This window comes from Silurus aristotelis (assembly GCF_946808225.1).
Source record: "Silurus aristotelis genome assembly, chromosome: 20".
Lineage (NCBI taxonomy): Eukaryota > Metazoa > Chordata > Actinopteri > Siluriformes > Siluridae > Silurus > Silurus aristotelis.
In genome coordinates, this window is record NC_139593.1 from 8366910 (window position 1) to 8384917 (window position 18008).

Consider the following 18008-nt stretch of genomic DNA (forward strand, 5'->3'; position numbering starts at 1 on the left):
TGCCTGGCCGCAAGGAGGAGGTCATATCACCTCCGTCTGCCTGTGACGGTGGCATGGCAACCCACGGTTCCTCTCAGAGCCCCAGGTCGCTTCCAGAGCCATCCGGCAGTGATGTCGCGGTCCCAGACGCTTCTGAGGGCGACACCACAGCCCCAAGCTCCTCCGATAGCGACGTGTCACCAAAGAGCTCCTCTGACGAAGTTGCCTCAGCCCCAATTTTCCCAAAAGGCGAAGCCACACCTCCTAGACCATCTGAAGGTGGAGGCACGCCTCTGCGTTCCGCCCCAGGCAACGCTTCGCCTCCGGGTTCCTCTCCGGGCGATGTAACACCTCCTTGTCCCTTTCCGGGTGACGTCTCTCCTCCGGGTCCCCCGGAGGATGACAATGCACTTCCGGGATTCCTCTGAAGGTGTCGTCAAGGCTCACAGCCCCGGTAAGGGTGTCACTGCGTTTCTCATCTCCGCCGTGGGCATCACTCGGCCTCTGGACACCACCGAGGACGTTTTTCTGCTCCCGGTCTACACCAAATGCATCACTTATTCTCTGGTCTCTGCTACGGACATAGCTCCGCTCCTGATCCCCGTGGTTGGCACCCCTTCGGCCCAGGTCTCTGCCAAAGGCGTCAGTCCGTTCCAATTCTCCGTGCTGGACATCACTCCGCTCTAGACCTCCCCGGTGGGCGTCAATCCGCACCTGATCGCCGCCGAGTGCCTCACTCGGTCTCGGGTCTCTGCCGTGGAGGTCACTCAGCCTCTGGACTCCACTGCGGGCACAGCTTGGCCCCTGTCCTATGCCGAAGCCGTTTCTCCTCCTCCGTCCTCCGCTGAAGATGTCTTTCCGTCCCGTGTCTCTGGGAAGGGCATCGTCCGGTTCCTGCGCTCCGCCTGGGCTGTCACTCCGCCTCAGGTCCTTCCCGGCCTTCCCCGGTTCCGCAGCGGCTCTGACCAGGCCCCTTTCGACCCTGGACGGACCTTTCGACCCTGGACGGACACCAGGATCCTCCTCCGAGTGCCCTGGCCCTCTGGACATCTGTGGGTTTGGGGCGTCGGGTGCCACCCCCTCTGGGGGGGTAATGTCAGGGATCCACCTGCCACGCCCCCCTTTGGTGGATCTCTATGCCTCCACTCTCCCTAGAGCTCCAGGTTTAACCACACACACCTGGAGCTCATCACCAATCATGCCTCCTCTCTCTCTGGAGCTCCAGGTTAAACCACGCACACCTGAAGCTCATCATCACTCCACCCCGCTCCTACATAAACCCCTCACTCACATCCACTCGCCGTTCATTATTGCATGTGTTGGACTCTATGTACGGCTGGATGTGTGGGTTCTTTGTTTCCCGTTCTATTTGGGTTCCGCTATCCGGTACCGGCTTCGCTTCTCCTCCGCGCATCTCCGATCCGCAACGCTTTTTCCCAAGCGTACCTCGGACTCTCTCACAGGACTTGTGTATGCGTGAGTGCGTGCGTGTTAGTGCATGTGTGTGTTTGCGCGCATGCGCGCGTATGTGTGTGTGCTGTTGTATTTCTCTATCACTCACTCTTGTCATTAAACCTGAGCGAGCTGTATTCCGGCGTCCGCCTCCTGTTTCGCTCGCACCCTGACAACATCAGAGTGTCACTATGAGAAATTAAAAGGCCCATTTGTCAAAAGAGGAGCGTTTGATATGATCATCATTGTTAAACAAGAAGGCTTTGTGGTTTGATATTTTAGAGTAATTAATTAAGATTTTAAAATTGTAATTAAATGGATTAAATAAGGTTACATTTGTTATTTGTTAAGGTGATAGTGAATGGTTTGGAATATTACACGTTGGATCACCAGATACGAGTAGACAAAGTGACTACACATTTGAAAATCTTCATTCATCAACATTATTCAAGTAGGTCTTTTTTTTTTTCTTTTTTTTTTCTACTATTTTAGCATGGCTACCATGAAGTACTTTATCATATGTTATTACATCATTGTTTTACTGTTGTACATTATGTTGACTGTTTTTGCATATATTTAACCATAAGGTTAAGTTCCTTGCTCAAGAGCCAGTTTTCCACTTCCCACTTTGCATTTTCCAATGCATTGTATGTCTTGATTTGTTGTTTTGAGAAACTAGCTAAAAAATTTTAGTCATAATAAGTACCAATTTTGCAAACCAATGAAAATTTGGTTGAATCTAATGCCAAAAAAACAAAGCGGGTTCTGCGCATACCTTCCTATTAACATCAAGTACATGGATGACTTTGCAATTCCACTATAAATACTGATGCAATACAATATTGCACCTGTAAAGTGCATCCTTTGCTTATTTCCAAAACATGATGAATGTGCACATAGTAAACTGCATTTAAAATCATGACATTGTAACAGGGACAACAAGACATATGAATAAAAACATTTTTTCTGAAGAGTTATTCCTAGAAAAGTATTTTGTGCAAACTACATTTCCCTCATTGCTGGAGGCTTCTCATTCCTCTCAGGCTGTGTGTGTGTGTGTGTGTGTGTGTGTGTGTGTGTGTGTGTGTGTGTGTGTGTGTGTGTGTGTGTGTGTGTGTGTGTGTGTGTGTGTGTGGCAAAGGCATGCATACTGTAAGTATTTTAAGATACCTTAAAGGAATCATAGGATACAGTATAAACTACTAAAAAAGTATGCATAACTGTGTGCATAACTGATCAAGTAAAAGACAAGAACAAGGGAGATCTTTACAGTACAACAAATGGCAGAGCAGCATGTATACATTCAGTGTAAATAACTGTTTAGGATTTATATACTGTATAATAATGTATATACACTCTCCTCTTCTTCTTCTTAAAACTCCAAAACCATCCTACAGACCACCATCTGATGCTGTCTAGCTTCACTTTCCCCTGCCAACACCTTACAGTCTCCAATCTCCTTCAGGTTGCATCTTCTACATAAAACATAGTCCACCTGTGTGCACCTTCCTCCACTCTTATACGTCACCCTATGATCCTCCTTCTTCTTAAACAATACTGTTGCTATATGCACAAAAGCATAGCAGGCAACACAGCATAATCTAAGTAATATACAGTTTTTAGCTTATTTACTTAAAAATGCATTAGCTTATGCAAAGTATAGGCCTTATTATTTATTTCATGAACTGACTGTTGCAGGTAAAAAGACATATTATAAGGGTATAGATGTTGTATGTATCTTATGGCTACAATTCGCGAAGGAGTTGTCTAGTTCCTGGTTCTGAGAGTTTAATACATTGTGCACAATGACATGTGAATTTAATTGTGCAATAAATGCATTTAGGGTGATATTTCTACATGAAATGGAGCTTTTAGAAATGTATCCAAATTTGTTGACTGCTCTGAGAATATGTTTTACTCTTCCAGTGTACAGAGATAAGCTTTTCAAAGCTAAAATAAATCAAAGGGGAGACGTTAGGTCATGATGTTGTTCACCCAGGCGTCATTCAAGTTGGAACCACTATTGCCGGTTGGTGGTATCTATTTAGCACGAACATACAGTTCAGCATCAGTTTAACAGCAAGCAGAACATTTTGAAAGGAATAAATAATGGAAGTGATGGATAAGTATCTTGCCCCAACACCTGTGGGCTTATTTGCAAGATTTTTTTTTTTATTGTTTTAAAGGAGGTTTTGGGCTCATGATAATTTATTAGATATCAATCAGTGTTTAAATCATTAATATAATTCTAATAATAGATTGGTGTTCTAAGAGTAACTTTTGAATTGTTTTACATAAACTAAGTTGATTAAGCAAAAAATCTTGTGATCAAATTGATAATAGGAACATTTTTATAATATTATTATATTATTATTATATAACTTTTATTCTAGAGGATATATGCATTGTATGTAAAATGCAAAACATCAGTCCTTTTTTTACATGCTGATATAGACGATAAATGTACCGGATATGAAACACACTCACTGTAACCACAGTGTGTTAACTTGTTCTGCTTAACTACAGAAAAGGAGAAATTGAGAAGAAACCATGCAGAAAATAAGATGCAAGATACAAGACGCATTTCATGAAACCGTCCAACCCCTTTTCGTACTCGTGTTTCGCTACTTAATTTGTGTTTTTCTCCACTTTATATAAAATAGCAGTGGTGGATGAAGTACACAAAGCATGTAGTTGAGTTAAAGTAGAGATACAGTAGGTAAAATATGACTCCAGTAAAAGTGTCCCTTTAAACTTTCACTTGAGTAAAAGTACAAAAGTATTTGCCTTCAAATGTACTTAGGTATCCAACTATTATGATTTATTATTGCCATAATGTCCTGTTACTATTTTTGATCACAAGACACTTTTCTTAATCAACTCAGTTTTATGAGAAAAGACTCTAAGGTCACTCTCAGCACACCAATCTATTAATAGAATGATATGAGTTAAACACTGATTTATATCTAATAAATTATCATGAGACCAAACTATCTTTTCAACAACTTCACTAAAATTACACAAATAATTCCACGGGTTTTATAGCAAGTTAGAGTCAGGAGTTTCTTTCATTTATTATTCTAAATATATTCTGCTTGCTGTTGAACTGATTCTGAACTGAATGTTTAAGTATGTAGTACTGTAGTAATTAAGACCCACTATCCACCCCATTGATTAGTTTCACAATCCACCGTGCCTTTCACCGCTGTCGGCTAAAACTCTATAGGTCAAAAAAGAAGCCATATCTAAACATGATCCAGAAGCGCAGACGTTTTCTCTGGGCCAAGGTTAATTTAAAATGCACTCTGGCAAGTGGAAAACTGTTCTGTGGTCAGACGAATCAAAATTTGAAGATCTTTTGGGAAAACTGGGATGCCATGTCATCCGGACTAAAAAGGATAAGGACAACCCAAGTTGTAATCCAATATATTTTCCAATATGACAATGTCAGACCACATACTGCATCACTTACAACATCATGGCTGCATAGAAGAAGGATCCGGGTACTGAAATGGCCAGCCTGCAGTTCAGATCTTTCACCCATAGAAAACATTTGGCGCATCATATAGAGGAAGATGCGACAAAGAAGACCAAAGACAGTTGAGCAACTAGAAGGCTGTATTAGACAAGAATGGGACAACATTCCTATTCCTAAACTTGAGCAACTTGTCTCCTCAGTCCCCAGACATTTGCAGACTGTTATAAAAAGAAGAGGGGATGCCACACAGTGGTAAACATGGCCTTGTCCAAACTTTTTTGTTATGTGTTGATGCCATTAAATTTAAAATCAACTTATTTTTCCCTTAAATTGCTACATTTTCTCAGTTTAAACATTTGATATGTCATCTATGTTTTATTCTGAATCAAATATTGAAATTTAAAACTTCCACATTATTGAATTCTGTTTTTATTCAAATTTGTACAGCGTCCCAACTTTTTTAGAATCTGGTTGTAGACCAAAAAATCCTGAAAAGCTAGACATCATGCCAAGCTCCAAAGAAATTCGGAAAGAAATGAGAAAAGAAAGTAATTGAGCTCTATTAGTCTGGGAAAGGTTATAAACCCATTTCTAAAGCGTTTAGTTTAACTCAATATCTGGCTTTTGCAAAAAAAGTTTTGTACACTTTTATACATAAATAACTGAATTTTTTTTATAGTTATAGTAAATAAAACATAAATTGTAAAACTTTTTGTTTTTTAAAACTGATTAATCAGATCCAATTAATCAATTATCAAAATGATCGTTAATTGCAGCCCTATTCCTTACAATAATTATTAACAATGTATTACCATACTAGGAACCATCCATATATTTATCTACATATACATTTACATATAAGATGCTACAGCATTATTTATTTCTGTTTTTCATGCTGACAAGTGGGTACTTAGCAGGAAACATTTTGTGACACATCCTAAAGTGTCTCACCACATTGTGATGCTTTGCCACTGCCACAGTCACCTCACAAATAACTTTTTTCTCAAGCTGGTTTTCTTTGTTTCAACATTATTTTGAGGTGTGGAATGTCCCTTGTACATTCTACCAAAGTTCAGTTACCTTTTCTATATGGGTTTACTTATGTTTACTTATTGTTTTAATGGGTAAAGCTCACATAAAGCTTAGAGTGCTAGATGATTTTATTATAGAGCGTGCTCTTATTATATATATTCTTGCTTAAAGTGAAAGTTATATTCTGCTATATATGTTTTTTATGCTTATCACACTATGTTAAGCTTAATTATGCATTTCATTTAAGCTAAATAAATCTTTCTTTCATTTTTCCCCCTTTCCTTTGTGAGTTCTGTAGTAATGTGAGATATGAGTTTGCACATAGTAATGTACCAACCTCCTTTTCTAGGAGTCAATCTTTCAGACACATGACTCTTTCTTACTAATTGTAAATGATTATTAGGATATAATTCTACTGTAATTGGTTGATGTATAAACTTGTTCTGCTTAGCTACAGAAAATGAGAAATTGCAAGAAACTATGCAGAAAATAAGATGCAAGATACAAGACACATTTCATGAAACCGTCCAACCCCTTTTCGTACTCGCTCATTCCTACTTAATTTGTGTTTTTCTCCTCTCTATATAAAACAGTAGTGGTGGATGAAGTACATAAAGCATGTAGTTAAGTTAAAGTAGAGATACAGTAGGTAAAATATGAGTTCAGTAAAAGTGTCCCTTTAAACTTTCACTTGAGTAAAAGTACAAAAGTATTTACTTAGGTATCCAAATACCAGGATTTATTATGGTCATAATGTCCTCTTACTATTTTTATCACAAGACTCTTTTCTTAATCAACTCAGTTTTATGAGAAAAGACTCTAAGGTTACTCTCAGCACACCAATCTATTAATAGAATGATATTTATGAGTTAAACACTGATTGATATCTAATAAATTATAATGAGCCCAAACCTTCTTTTCAACAACTTCACTAAAATTACGCAAATAAGGCCACGGGTGCTATGGCAAGTTAAAATCAGGAGTTTCTTTCATTTATTATTCTAAATATATTCTGCTTGCTGTTGAACTGATGCTGAACTGAATGTTTAAGTATGTAGTACTGTAGTAATTAAGACCCACTATCCACCCCATTGATTAGTTTCAGCTCTAAAAAGTTCCACTCTGCTTCAGCTACCGTCAGTGGATGAGTAAAACATTCTCATAGCAGTCCACAAATTTGGACACATTTCTGAGAGCTTCATTTCATGTAGAAATATCACCTTAAATGCATTAATTGCACAGTTAAATACAAGTCGCAAATGCACATTATATCAAACTCTCAGAACAAAGATGCATACAACTCCTTGGCTTTTTGTAGACAAAAAAAAAAAATAAATGCATACAATATCTATATCCTAATAATACAGTGGTGTGAAAAAGATTTTTCCTGATTTCTTATGTTTTTGCATGTTTGTCACACTTCAGATCATCAAACTAATTTAAATATTAGTAAAATATAACAAAAGTGAACACTACATGCAGTTTTTAAATGAAGGTTTTTATTATTGAAGGAAAACAAAATCCAAAACTACATGGCCCTGTGTGAAAAAGTGTTTGCCCCCTGTTAAAACTGTGTTTATCACACCTGAGTCCAATTTCTCTAACCACACCCAGGCCTGATTACTGCCACACCTTTTTACAATCAAGAAATCTCTCAAATTACACCAGCCTGACAAAGTGAAGCTGACCAAAAGATCCTGAAAAGCTAGACATAATCCAAAGAAATTCAGAAACAAATGAGAAAAGAAAGTAATTGAGATCTATCAGTCTGGAAAAGGTTATAACCCCATTTCTAAAGCTTTTAGTTTAACTCAAGATCTTGCTTTTGCTCATTTACTTTAGTACACTTTTATACATAAATACCTGAATTATGTTTTTCTTTTATAGTTATGGTAACCAGAATATGGTTTAAACTTTGGTTTAAATGTTAAACATTTATTTTTTTTAACTGATTAATCAGAAAAAAATAATCGTCCAATTAATCGATTATTAAAATGATCGTTAATTGCAGCCCTATTCCTTACAATAATTATTAACAATGTTTTACCCCATACTAGGAACCATCCATATATTTATCTACATATACATTTACATATAAGATGCTACAGCATCATTTATTTCTGTTTTTCATGCTGACAAGTGGGTTCTTAGCAGGAAAAATTTTGTGACACATCCTAAAGTGTCTCACCACATTGTGATGCTTTGCCACTGCCACAGTCACCTCACAAATAACTTTTTTTCTCAAGCTGGTTTTCTTTGTTTCAACATTATTTTGAGGTGTGAAATGTCCCTTGTACATTCTACCAAAGTTCAGTTACCTTTTCTATATGGGTTTATTTATGTTTACTTATTGTTTTAATGGGTAACGCTCACATAAAGCTTAGAGTGCTAGATGATTTTATTATAGAGCGTGCTCTTATTATATATATTCTTGCTTAAAGTGAAAGTTATATTCTGCTATATATGTTTTTTATGCTTATCACACTATGTTAAGCTTAATTATGCATTTCATTTAAGCTAAATAAATCTTTCTCTCATTTTTCCCCCTTTCCTTTGTGAGTTCTGTAGTAATGTGAGATATGAGTTTGCACATAGTAATGTTAGTGAAGAGATGCACTTTGAAACTCATGTATTACTGATTGTAAATGATTATTAGGATATAATTCTACTGTAATTGGTTGATGTATAAACATGTGATTATGATCAGCTTCAGTTCATTTGCGTTTTGCCTCTAGTCATTTTATGCAATATATTATAATACCTTTAAGAGAGAATTTATATTAGATTTAATCTGACACATTATGTATCTATTCTAGCCAAGAAAAGAAAGATCAGACAATGTCAAACTTGTCAATTTTATAATTTATTTAATGATTATAATCAGTACATTGTTAAAATAATCATTACAAAGTATTTACATATTTTCCCAGTTCATAATAACAAAGCAAAAAGCATGACAATACATTTGACCAAAAAGTGTAATTAGCTGATTAAATTATGCTTAGAAATTTATGCATATGGATATTTTTTGCAATACGTAATGAGTGCTCTCTACTGGTGCATACTCTTACTATTTACTTATGCACATTCTAGTAATTATCTCTGTGTTCTTGGAAGTCTCCTTTACCTCCTTTGGGTGTTTTGTCCATAATTATTCTGTACTACTTTCAATGCTTCACCTGTCCCTTGCTTGACTAGTTCTTCCTTGACTGTTTATTACTTTAAAATATGAATTTATACTCTAAGGCGTGCCTAAGGTGGGCAGTATATGCTGGCATTTTTCTCCACCCACTTCGTCACGTTTTCATAAATAGGGTCCCCGTCCTCTAATTTCTCTACTGGTTACATTAACACCAGAAATCCCGGACGTTTGTGAAAACATTTCAGGTAAAGTAGCTTTCTTCTAATAATTCTCCAATAGGTTGAGTGTAGATATTTTAGTGTGTATTCGTTGTTTAACAAGAACGTTCTTTTTTAACAAGAAAGAAAAAATAGGCAGTCAACAGATCCCTCACATGGTCCTAGATCCTCTAGAATTCTGATCGAGACAAAGACATTACAAAAAGTGAATCACAAATCATTAAAAATATTAAAAGAAATGCAATCATAAATTTTCCTCTCATTTACAGTAATTTTCTAGTACTCCCACAAGCTTCTTGAATTATTACAGCTTTATTCATGCCACATTGTCCTATTTACATCTACACAGATTTATGCATTTATCAGTGTTCTCTGTTTTTTCCTCTTTTTATTTGCAGCAGTCATGGATTCCACATGTATGGTAATACCAGCCCTGGGAAGACCTCTGTGTCCAGGCATGCTGTATGATTGCCGCAGGGATTCCTTCATTCCAGGTTCATTTTACAATAAAATATTCTATGCAATTATAAAATATAAGAACATGTTTGGCTTACATGAAGTGTTCAAAACAAGTCAAACCTTATAATTTAAACCGTATAGCTACTCTATGAGGGCTGAAACCAAATGTATATTAAAAAACATAAATTAGAAAGGGTGCACACATACAAATCTGCTTCAGGATTACATTTTTTTCCTATAACACCTATAAACATTCAAATTAATAATTTTTTTCTTATTAATCTACACTCAACACCCCATAATGACAAAGTAAAAACAGATAACCTAATTTATTTATTATATATATATATATATATATATATATATATATATATATATATATATATATATATATATATATATATATATATATAAAAGGAATAAAAAAGTGTATATATTAGGACCCGGGGGATGGGGATGGTTTCCTTCCACGTGCAGTAGTGCCTGTAGTATTGGGAGGTCCGGCTCTTTTCAAAGATTTGGTTCTTTTGGCTCGGCTCCCTTAGAAGAGTCGGCTCTATACGACTCCCAAATGGCTCTTCATTTAGTATCACTCGGAGCTTTCTATTTAAGCCTAATTTAGCAATCATTAAAGCTTTGTTTGTTACTAAGCAATTTTATTATTCAGTGTTTTCATAAAAGCCTTATTTTTATGTTTTCTTTTAATTGCAAGCAATGCAGTTACTATTGTTTAACATTTCAATCAAACCTTTTAAATGAACAACTGAACACAGAACCAGCAACTATAACAAACAAATCAAATAAACAAACAAATAAATACAAATTAGTGCAGTTTGGCATTCAGAAATACCGGATGTCTCAGGTTAGAAGGACTGATGCGATTTCTCCTCTCCACGAGTATTTCTCCTGTTTTAGAGAAAACTTTCTCTGAGAATACCGATGTTGCGTAAGTAGGTAGGTAGGCGTAGGTACACTGAAGCCTTGTTCTCCCACAAATTCAATGGATCTTCAGCTCTTTGAAATAAGGAGCTCCATAAGGCCTCACCGCCACTAAATCCATCTTCTCTGTCGCTCTGTGTACGATACAAAGAATCGGCTCTTGTGGATGAACTGACTCTTTCGCGAACGATGTTCCTGGTCTTTTGCAAAATGTGTCGTTTGCGAAAGAGGCGGTTCTAAGAGCCGATTCTTAGTATCCTACACTCGCTTCATGTGTGTATAAATAGCCCTCGTTTTGTTCTGGTCTTTTGCTGGTGCTACACCAGATTATATGACCATCCTATTTTGTGGCCCTAGAGGGCGGTGTTGCTAAAATGCTGCTTAAAATTGATAATCCGCAGAAGTTCCACAGCGTAAATTCAAACATCAGCGGCCACTGTTCATTAAATGTTGGTGCGAGAACGCGCCTGGCGCTGTGCACGTTACCTTGAACATGCTTTGAGAACAGTCTGCTGTCGTGCTGGGAAGAAACAGATGGATGCACCAAATGACCTCTTCAGACAAGTGTCATTTAGAGTGTTTCACAAAACCAAGCTATTTGAATGATTTTGGCTTCTCTTCTGCCATGATTTTTTAGACACACACTGAACAAAATTATGAATGCAACACTTGTTTTTGCTCCCATTTTCATGAGCTGAACTCAAAGATCTAAAACTTTTTCTATGTACACAAAAGGCCTATTTCTCTCAAATATTTTTCACAAATCTGTTTAAATCTGTGTTAGTGAGCACTTCTCCTCTGCTGAGATAATCCCTCCACTTCACAGGTGTGGCAGATCAAGATGCTGATTAGACAGCATGATTATTGCACAGGTGTGCCTCAGGCTGACCACACTAAAATGTGCAGTTTTACTGAATTGGGGGTCCAAAAACCAGTCAGTACCTGGCATGACCACCATTTGTTTTATGCATTTTGCATAAAACAGAGAGGGTTTGGCATCAACAGAGTGAATATGAAGAGCATTCGAGTCTTTCTGTGTCAATGGCAAATGGCAAAATTATTGAAATAGCTTTGTTTTGTTTAGTACTTTAAATGACTCTTTTCTGAAGAATTCAATTGGCGCATCCATCTGTTTCTCCCCAGCACGACAGCAGATGGTTCTCCAAGCACGTTCCAGGTGTTGTGCACAGCAACAGGACACTCATGTTTACATTTACGGTGTTTTTGGAAAGAACTTCTCTTAAAGATTCATTTTAAGCTGCATTTTAGCAATAGCGCCCTCAAAATATAAATGCTACAGATTCTTGTGTAACACCGGTTTGTCTCGGTATGCTCGTTTTAGTTTCTTGGGCTGCACATTTGGATTCTTTGATTTCTGTTTTATTTTGTGTCTTTAGGTTTGAAATAGGCGTTTGTTTGGGATTTTATTTTGTTCGTTTTTACTTTTGTTTTTTTAATTTAAATAAATTATTAGGGACTTCATCTCGTCTTCTTGCCTGTCTCTAAATTTGGGCTAACGCACTCCCCAGTGGGACGCTGACAGTATATAAGTATTCAGACCCTCTGGGGATGGCTACAAAAAAATTGCTGCTGCACTGAAGATTCCCAAGAGCACAGTGGCCTCCATAATTCTCAGATGGAGGAAGTATCGCACATCCAGTACTCTTTCAAGAGCTGTTCTTCCAGCCAAACTGAGCAAACAGGGGTGAAGCACTTGTGAAGAGAGCTGACCAAGAACCTGAAGGTCATTCTGACTGAGCTCTGGAGATCCTGTTTTACTAATGGTGCTTCAACTCAGTACTGAGTAAAGGGTCTGAATGCTTATACATGTGATTTTTCAGGGTTTTGTAAAAAAAAAAAAACAAAAAAAAAAACAGACATTTCTAGAATTATTTTTTTTCATTATGGGGTAGTGAGTGTAAATTAATGAGAAAATAAACAATTTAAACAATTGTAGTATCAAGCTGCAACATAACATTTTAAGTGAATGTGGTCTAAATAGTTTCTGAATACACTGCTGTGCTACTGTCAGAGCTGCTGATATTAGAAAAGTATTTAAGATATTCTGACCAATCAGAATTGAGCAAGCATGATATTTGATAAATCATGAATATTTCTGATAAAGCTATCACTTATCACATTCTTGTTTCAGGAGTTACTTTATGGGATAAAAAGGCATTGCATGATGACCTTGATGTGCATCAGCAGCCTAGAACACATTTGAAGTTTGCTGCCTCTGATACTCTCAGTGATAAAGCCAACCTCCTAGATATAAGTGCTTCACTTAAAGCAAGTTTCTTATGTGGGTTGGTGGAGGTTGGAGGATCAGCAAAGTACCTGCATGATAACAAATCCTCAGCACATCAGTCCAGAGTTACCATGCAATACAGCCAGACGACACGTTTCGAACAACTCACTATGAAGGAGCTTGGCCATATTACCTATCCACAAGTATTTGAGCAGAAAACAGCCACTCATGTAGTTACAGCTGTATTGTATGGAGCTCACGCTTTTATGGTGTTTGATCATACAAGTGCAGAAAATGAGAACAAACAGAATGTTGAAGGAAAACTTTATGCAGTGGTCAAGAAGATTCCTACCATTTCAATAGAGGGGGAAGCGTCCCTAAAGATGACTGAAGAGGAAAAGAAAGTGGCTGAGAATGTCAGCGTCACATTTTATGGTGACTTTGAACTTGAAGAAAATCCAACCACATACAAAGATGCATTGGACGTGTACAAGAAGTTGCCCATTCTAATGAAGCAACAACAAAATAAAGGTGTACCAGTGACTGTGTGGCTGTATCCTCTCACACTTTTGAATAAAGCGGCTGCAAAGTTGGAGAGAGAAATCAGCATGAGTCTGTTGCATAAAACAGAAAAAGTGCTGGAAGTTATGGGAGAAGTAGAACGAAGATGCAATGATTTGATTCAAAAACAAATGACAGATAATTTTCCTGATGTAAAAGCCAGACTGGAAAAGTTTCAGGATGTTCATATTGGTTATAAGATAGCATTTCAGAAGGCACTGGTCACTATTTTGCCTGATATTCGGGGTGGGACACAGGAGGAAAAGGCACTGGGGGACATACTGACCATCCACTACACATCACCTTTTACAGCAGATAAAATGAATCAGTGGTTAGATTACATGATGAGTGAATTGAGTATACTGAGTTCCTGTTTGCCGAATGACCTCAAGGTTGTGACAACATTGGGTTCATTAAATTCCAACATTTTGGATCATATGGTAGATGTGGTAGTATGTTTGGCTTTTACATCTCTAAAGTATGAAGACTCCTACCTGGCAGCTACAGAAGAGTTTCTGCATCATGGAGGTTTTACAAAACCTGAGCAAACAAAAGAGAAACTGTTCTCTCTCCAAGATGCACAGTTTTGGTTCAGTTCTCCCGACATTTCCAAGCGCATGAGGCAGAATCTTTCTCTCTTTACTGCATTTTCAAAGGCCAATAAAAATAACAACAAAGTCAAATTCATCACTGCCTCCATATCTGACTCCAACAATCCAGGAATCTCCATCCGACTTTATCAGGAGGGCAGTCTAACAGATCCTAATTTCCAGCCTGTATCCAAACCACTCAAACCTGTGCTGGAGACCAGTGATGAAAATGTCACTCTGAAGTTTTCCAAATCCACATCTGGAAAAACGGTACGGTTTAGAGTTGAGTACAGGACGACACCGCCAACTGATTCAGCAACTGATGTTGACACATGGAAAGTCACAGACACTTCAGATGCACAGACCAGCTTCACACTGACTGAACTAAAGCCAGGAGAACAATACTGGGTCAGATACAGAGCTGTTAGTGATGTAGGAGTGAGTGAAGCCAGCGACTCTGTCTCCTTTACCTTTAATAAGAAGCGCAACACATTCACAGTGGGCCAGTCATGGGTTAGTTATTATAACTACTTTAATTTCTTGTTTGAATTTTATTTTAATAACAATGTATAATAACAATTTAAAAAAAATATCTGATGGAGTCTATTCTTTACACTTAAATACACTTATTTTAATCAAAGGTATAAATGAGAATAATTCAAATGAATTATGTATAATATGTAAACATGTATTATTATATGTATATGTTACATTTATTTACGTAGCAAACTTTTTTCCCCACAGAACTTTTCCATGCTTTCTAACTTAAATGAATTAAGGACAGAAATAATGACCAGTATGGGAATGTCACGATGGTCTCCCTCTACTATCAACTCAGAGCTTACAAATGTTGTCAGCAGTCCTGTGAGTAGCAACAGTTCAAAATAAGTTCCTAAGTCATATTATTAATTTATAATAATAATAAAAATAATAATAATACATTATTTTCTATTGAAAATATACACTACACATGTCAGGATAATGACAGTTACTGGTAAATTTTAGATTTAATGAAAATAAAAATAATAATTAGATTCAGAAAGAACTTTATTGCCAAGTATTGGAATTTGTTTTGGTTAAAGAAGCTTTCAGTTGCACTTTTTTAAAAACAATAAATACAATAAAATGTAATAATATTGATAAAAACAGTGTTATTGCACATTTAAAGAACAGTTTTTGTTATAAAGAAAAATAAATCAAAAGTAATATTGCACAGCAAAAATAGAAGTGGGTAAGATATACTTTTTTTCCAGTCAAGTATGTAGATGACCACTGTGTATTTGTCTTGCTGGAAAGTAAAATAATTCATATAAAGTGTGAATTAAACTTGAGTGTGGCTTGGTTTCGATAAACACATTCTATTATAAATTAATGAATGTTAAATGTTTATACTCAATACAGGACACTCCTTACATATATGCAATTCCTGGAGGGCTGAGACCAGGCATGGCTTTTTACATCCAAGGAGTTGTTTCTGGTCAAACGTATGTATTCATGTGATTGATCCTGATCAAGTGGTTATTTGCTATTTATGGGACCATGGACCTGATAAAACTTAATAAAAATTAATGAGAGCACATTTAATCTTTACACACAGGTTTATAATTAATTTTCTGAAAAACGAGGATGACGTCGCTTTTCACATAAAGCATGAGCTCAATGCCTTGACGTGCTGTGACAGTTTGAGGAATGGGAGGTGGGAATACCAAGAACACACATCAGAATATAAACTTTCTGAAGGATCAGCATTTGACATCTTCATTGTGATCAAAACAGAAGGCTATGAGGTATGAACAGTTAAAGAACAATTGAATATAAATAATATGAAAATGATAACCTACAGTATCTGTTTCTTCCAGGTATATTTAAATGGAAAGAGATGTTACATTTTCAAGCACCTCAGGCCATTGGAAGAAGTCAATGCACTTAAAATAATTAAAAACGTCATAATTAACAGTGTTGGCAGTGTCAAGGTAAGTTAAATACACAGTGATCTCTGACATTTGCAGTGACTTACTACTTAATCAATCATGATAAAGCACAGATTACATTGCCTTTAAACACTACTTTTGAATATATTGTGAATATATTATGGTGATGCCTTGGTTGCTGCTTACTGAATATTAATATTGAAGTGCATTTTAAAATAAACAGTGAAAATAACCATTAAATGTAAGTATTAAATAAAAAAAATACAGTTTTGAAAACTACACACCAAGTTAATCTGCCTTTTTAATTTTTGTAGTCCTGCTCTTAATCTTATTTGAACTTCTTCTTCTTCTTCTTTCGGCTGCTCCCATTAGGGGTCGCCACAGCGGATCATCCGTCTCCATACCACCCTGTCCTCTACATCTGCCTCCTTTCTGTAAATCATGAAGTATTTCTGCTGTCTCCAGAACTGGACCACATCTACCTTTAATAAAGAACTAAACTCAGGGATCTCACGCACAAAACTATCAGACATCCAGTCTGATGTACCACATCCAGTCAGCAGACCGGTGAGTAATTTGTTGTCATCTCCAGAAAAGCTGAAAAATTGCAGATTTATAAAAACATAATCACATGACTAGAGGTTTACCTTAAAAAATAATTGTGCTTAACCACAACAGAGCAAAGAATATTCTGGACCAATTCCTGGAGGCCTGAGAGCTGGTGTTGCTTTATTCTTCCAAGGGGTTGTTGCTTCAGATTGTGATCAGTATGGAGCACGTGTCTTCACTTGATGATAGGTTAAAAGAAATTCATTATGGAATTATAGATTTACAGTCATTAAAGTGTTACAATTATTTCTTGCAGATTTATGATTATTTTGTACACTGGGGCAAAAACTCAAGACGTTGCATTCTACTTCAACCCCCGCATGGATTGTGTGGTCCTTAACAGCTGCACGAATTGGACATGGGACGATCAACTTGTGAGACCTGGAGGCCCATTTGTCAGAGGAGGAGCCTTTGATATCATCATAGTTGTTAAACCAGAAAACTATGAGGTTTGATATTTTTTATAAATTAAACAATGGCTGGAATTTTAAACAAACTGATTAAATATGGGTCAATTTTATTTGTTCAGGTGATTGTGAATGGCCTGAAATATTGCACGTTCGATCACCGCCTACCAGTGGACAAAGTGACTACACTTGGAATTGATGGAGACGTCTTCATGAACAACTTCAGCATTATTGAAGTAGGTTATTTTTACTATTTTACTGTGTTATCATGAAGTATTTTCTTGACAACTTCAGTGTTTAACCTAGAACATTTGAGGAAATCCATTGTGCAAAGAAAACCTTTATAAAATCATTGAAGTAAAAATGTGCAAAATATCAAGGTTATATTTTGTGTTAATAAATTTGTTTTAATGATAATAAACCTGTATGTTAAAGAAGATTAATTTTTTTATCAGGTGAAAACTGTTACCCTGAAAATCACCTATCCTGCATATATTTGAAGATTCAGAACCTCCCAAAAGCATGTGTTTGCTTCATTCTTCTCAACTTCATCAGGATGACAACAAATGTCTTTTAATTATTCAGTAATTTTTTCTCATGATTTTATTTTATTAGATTTCCTTTGCATATTGTTGTTGGAAATTATGCCATATATCCTTCCTACGATTTTGTTGTCATTTAACAATACTTAATGATACTGCTACTTTCATTTAATCTAAACATAATTACCTTTGGAGCAGCAAATATTCAGTTAATAAATGTAGGTTTTTCTATACATATGCTTTTTAGATAAACACATTTTTCAATAACAGAGGCAATAGAGGTCTGGAAATTACTGTAGTTGTGGTAACAAAAGTTCTATAGTTGACATTTTCCTTTTCTTTTCTTTCTTTTTCAATCTAATATGATTTTAAATTAGATTACAATCTAATGATTGTAATCATTAAATAAATAATAAAATAA

General features: G+C 36.5%; 1 protein-coding gene across 2 annotated transcripts; it reads left to right on the forward strand.

Annotated features, from left to right (window-relative positions):
* Window positions 1-9213: 9213 nt before the first annotated feature.
* LOC310715986 (verrucotoxin subunit beta-like) lies at window positions 9214-17966 on the forward strand. Of its 2 annotated transcripts, none has more exons than XM_083522745.1 (12): window positions 9214-9328; window positions 9700-9795; window positions 12852-14611; window positions 14843-14962; window positions 15500-15582; window positions 15696-15885; window positions 15958-16071; window positions 16495-16596; window positions 16708-16796; window positions 16895-17087; window positions 17168-17281; window positions 17501-17966. In XM_083522745.1, the coding sequence occupies exons 2-12, from the start codon at window positions 9705-9707 to the stop codon at window positions 17543-17545; spliced, it is 2901 nt and encodes a 966-aa protein (XP_083378871.1). In that variant the 5' UTR covers window positions 9214-9328; window positions 9700-9704; the 3' UTR covers window positions 17546-17966. The 2 variants fall into 2 exon arrangements, with proteins under 2 accessions (XP_083378871.1, XP_083378872.1); XM_083522746.1 differs by having other exon boundaries at window positions 9226-9328; window positions 9703-9795.
* Window positions 17967-18008: the final 42 nt, after the last annotated feature.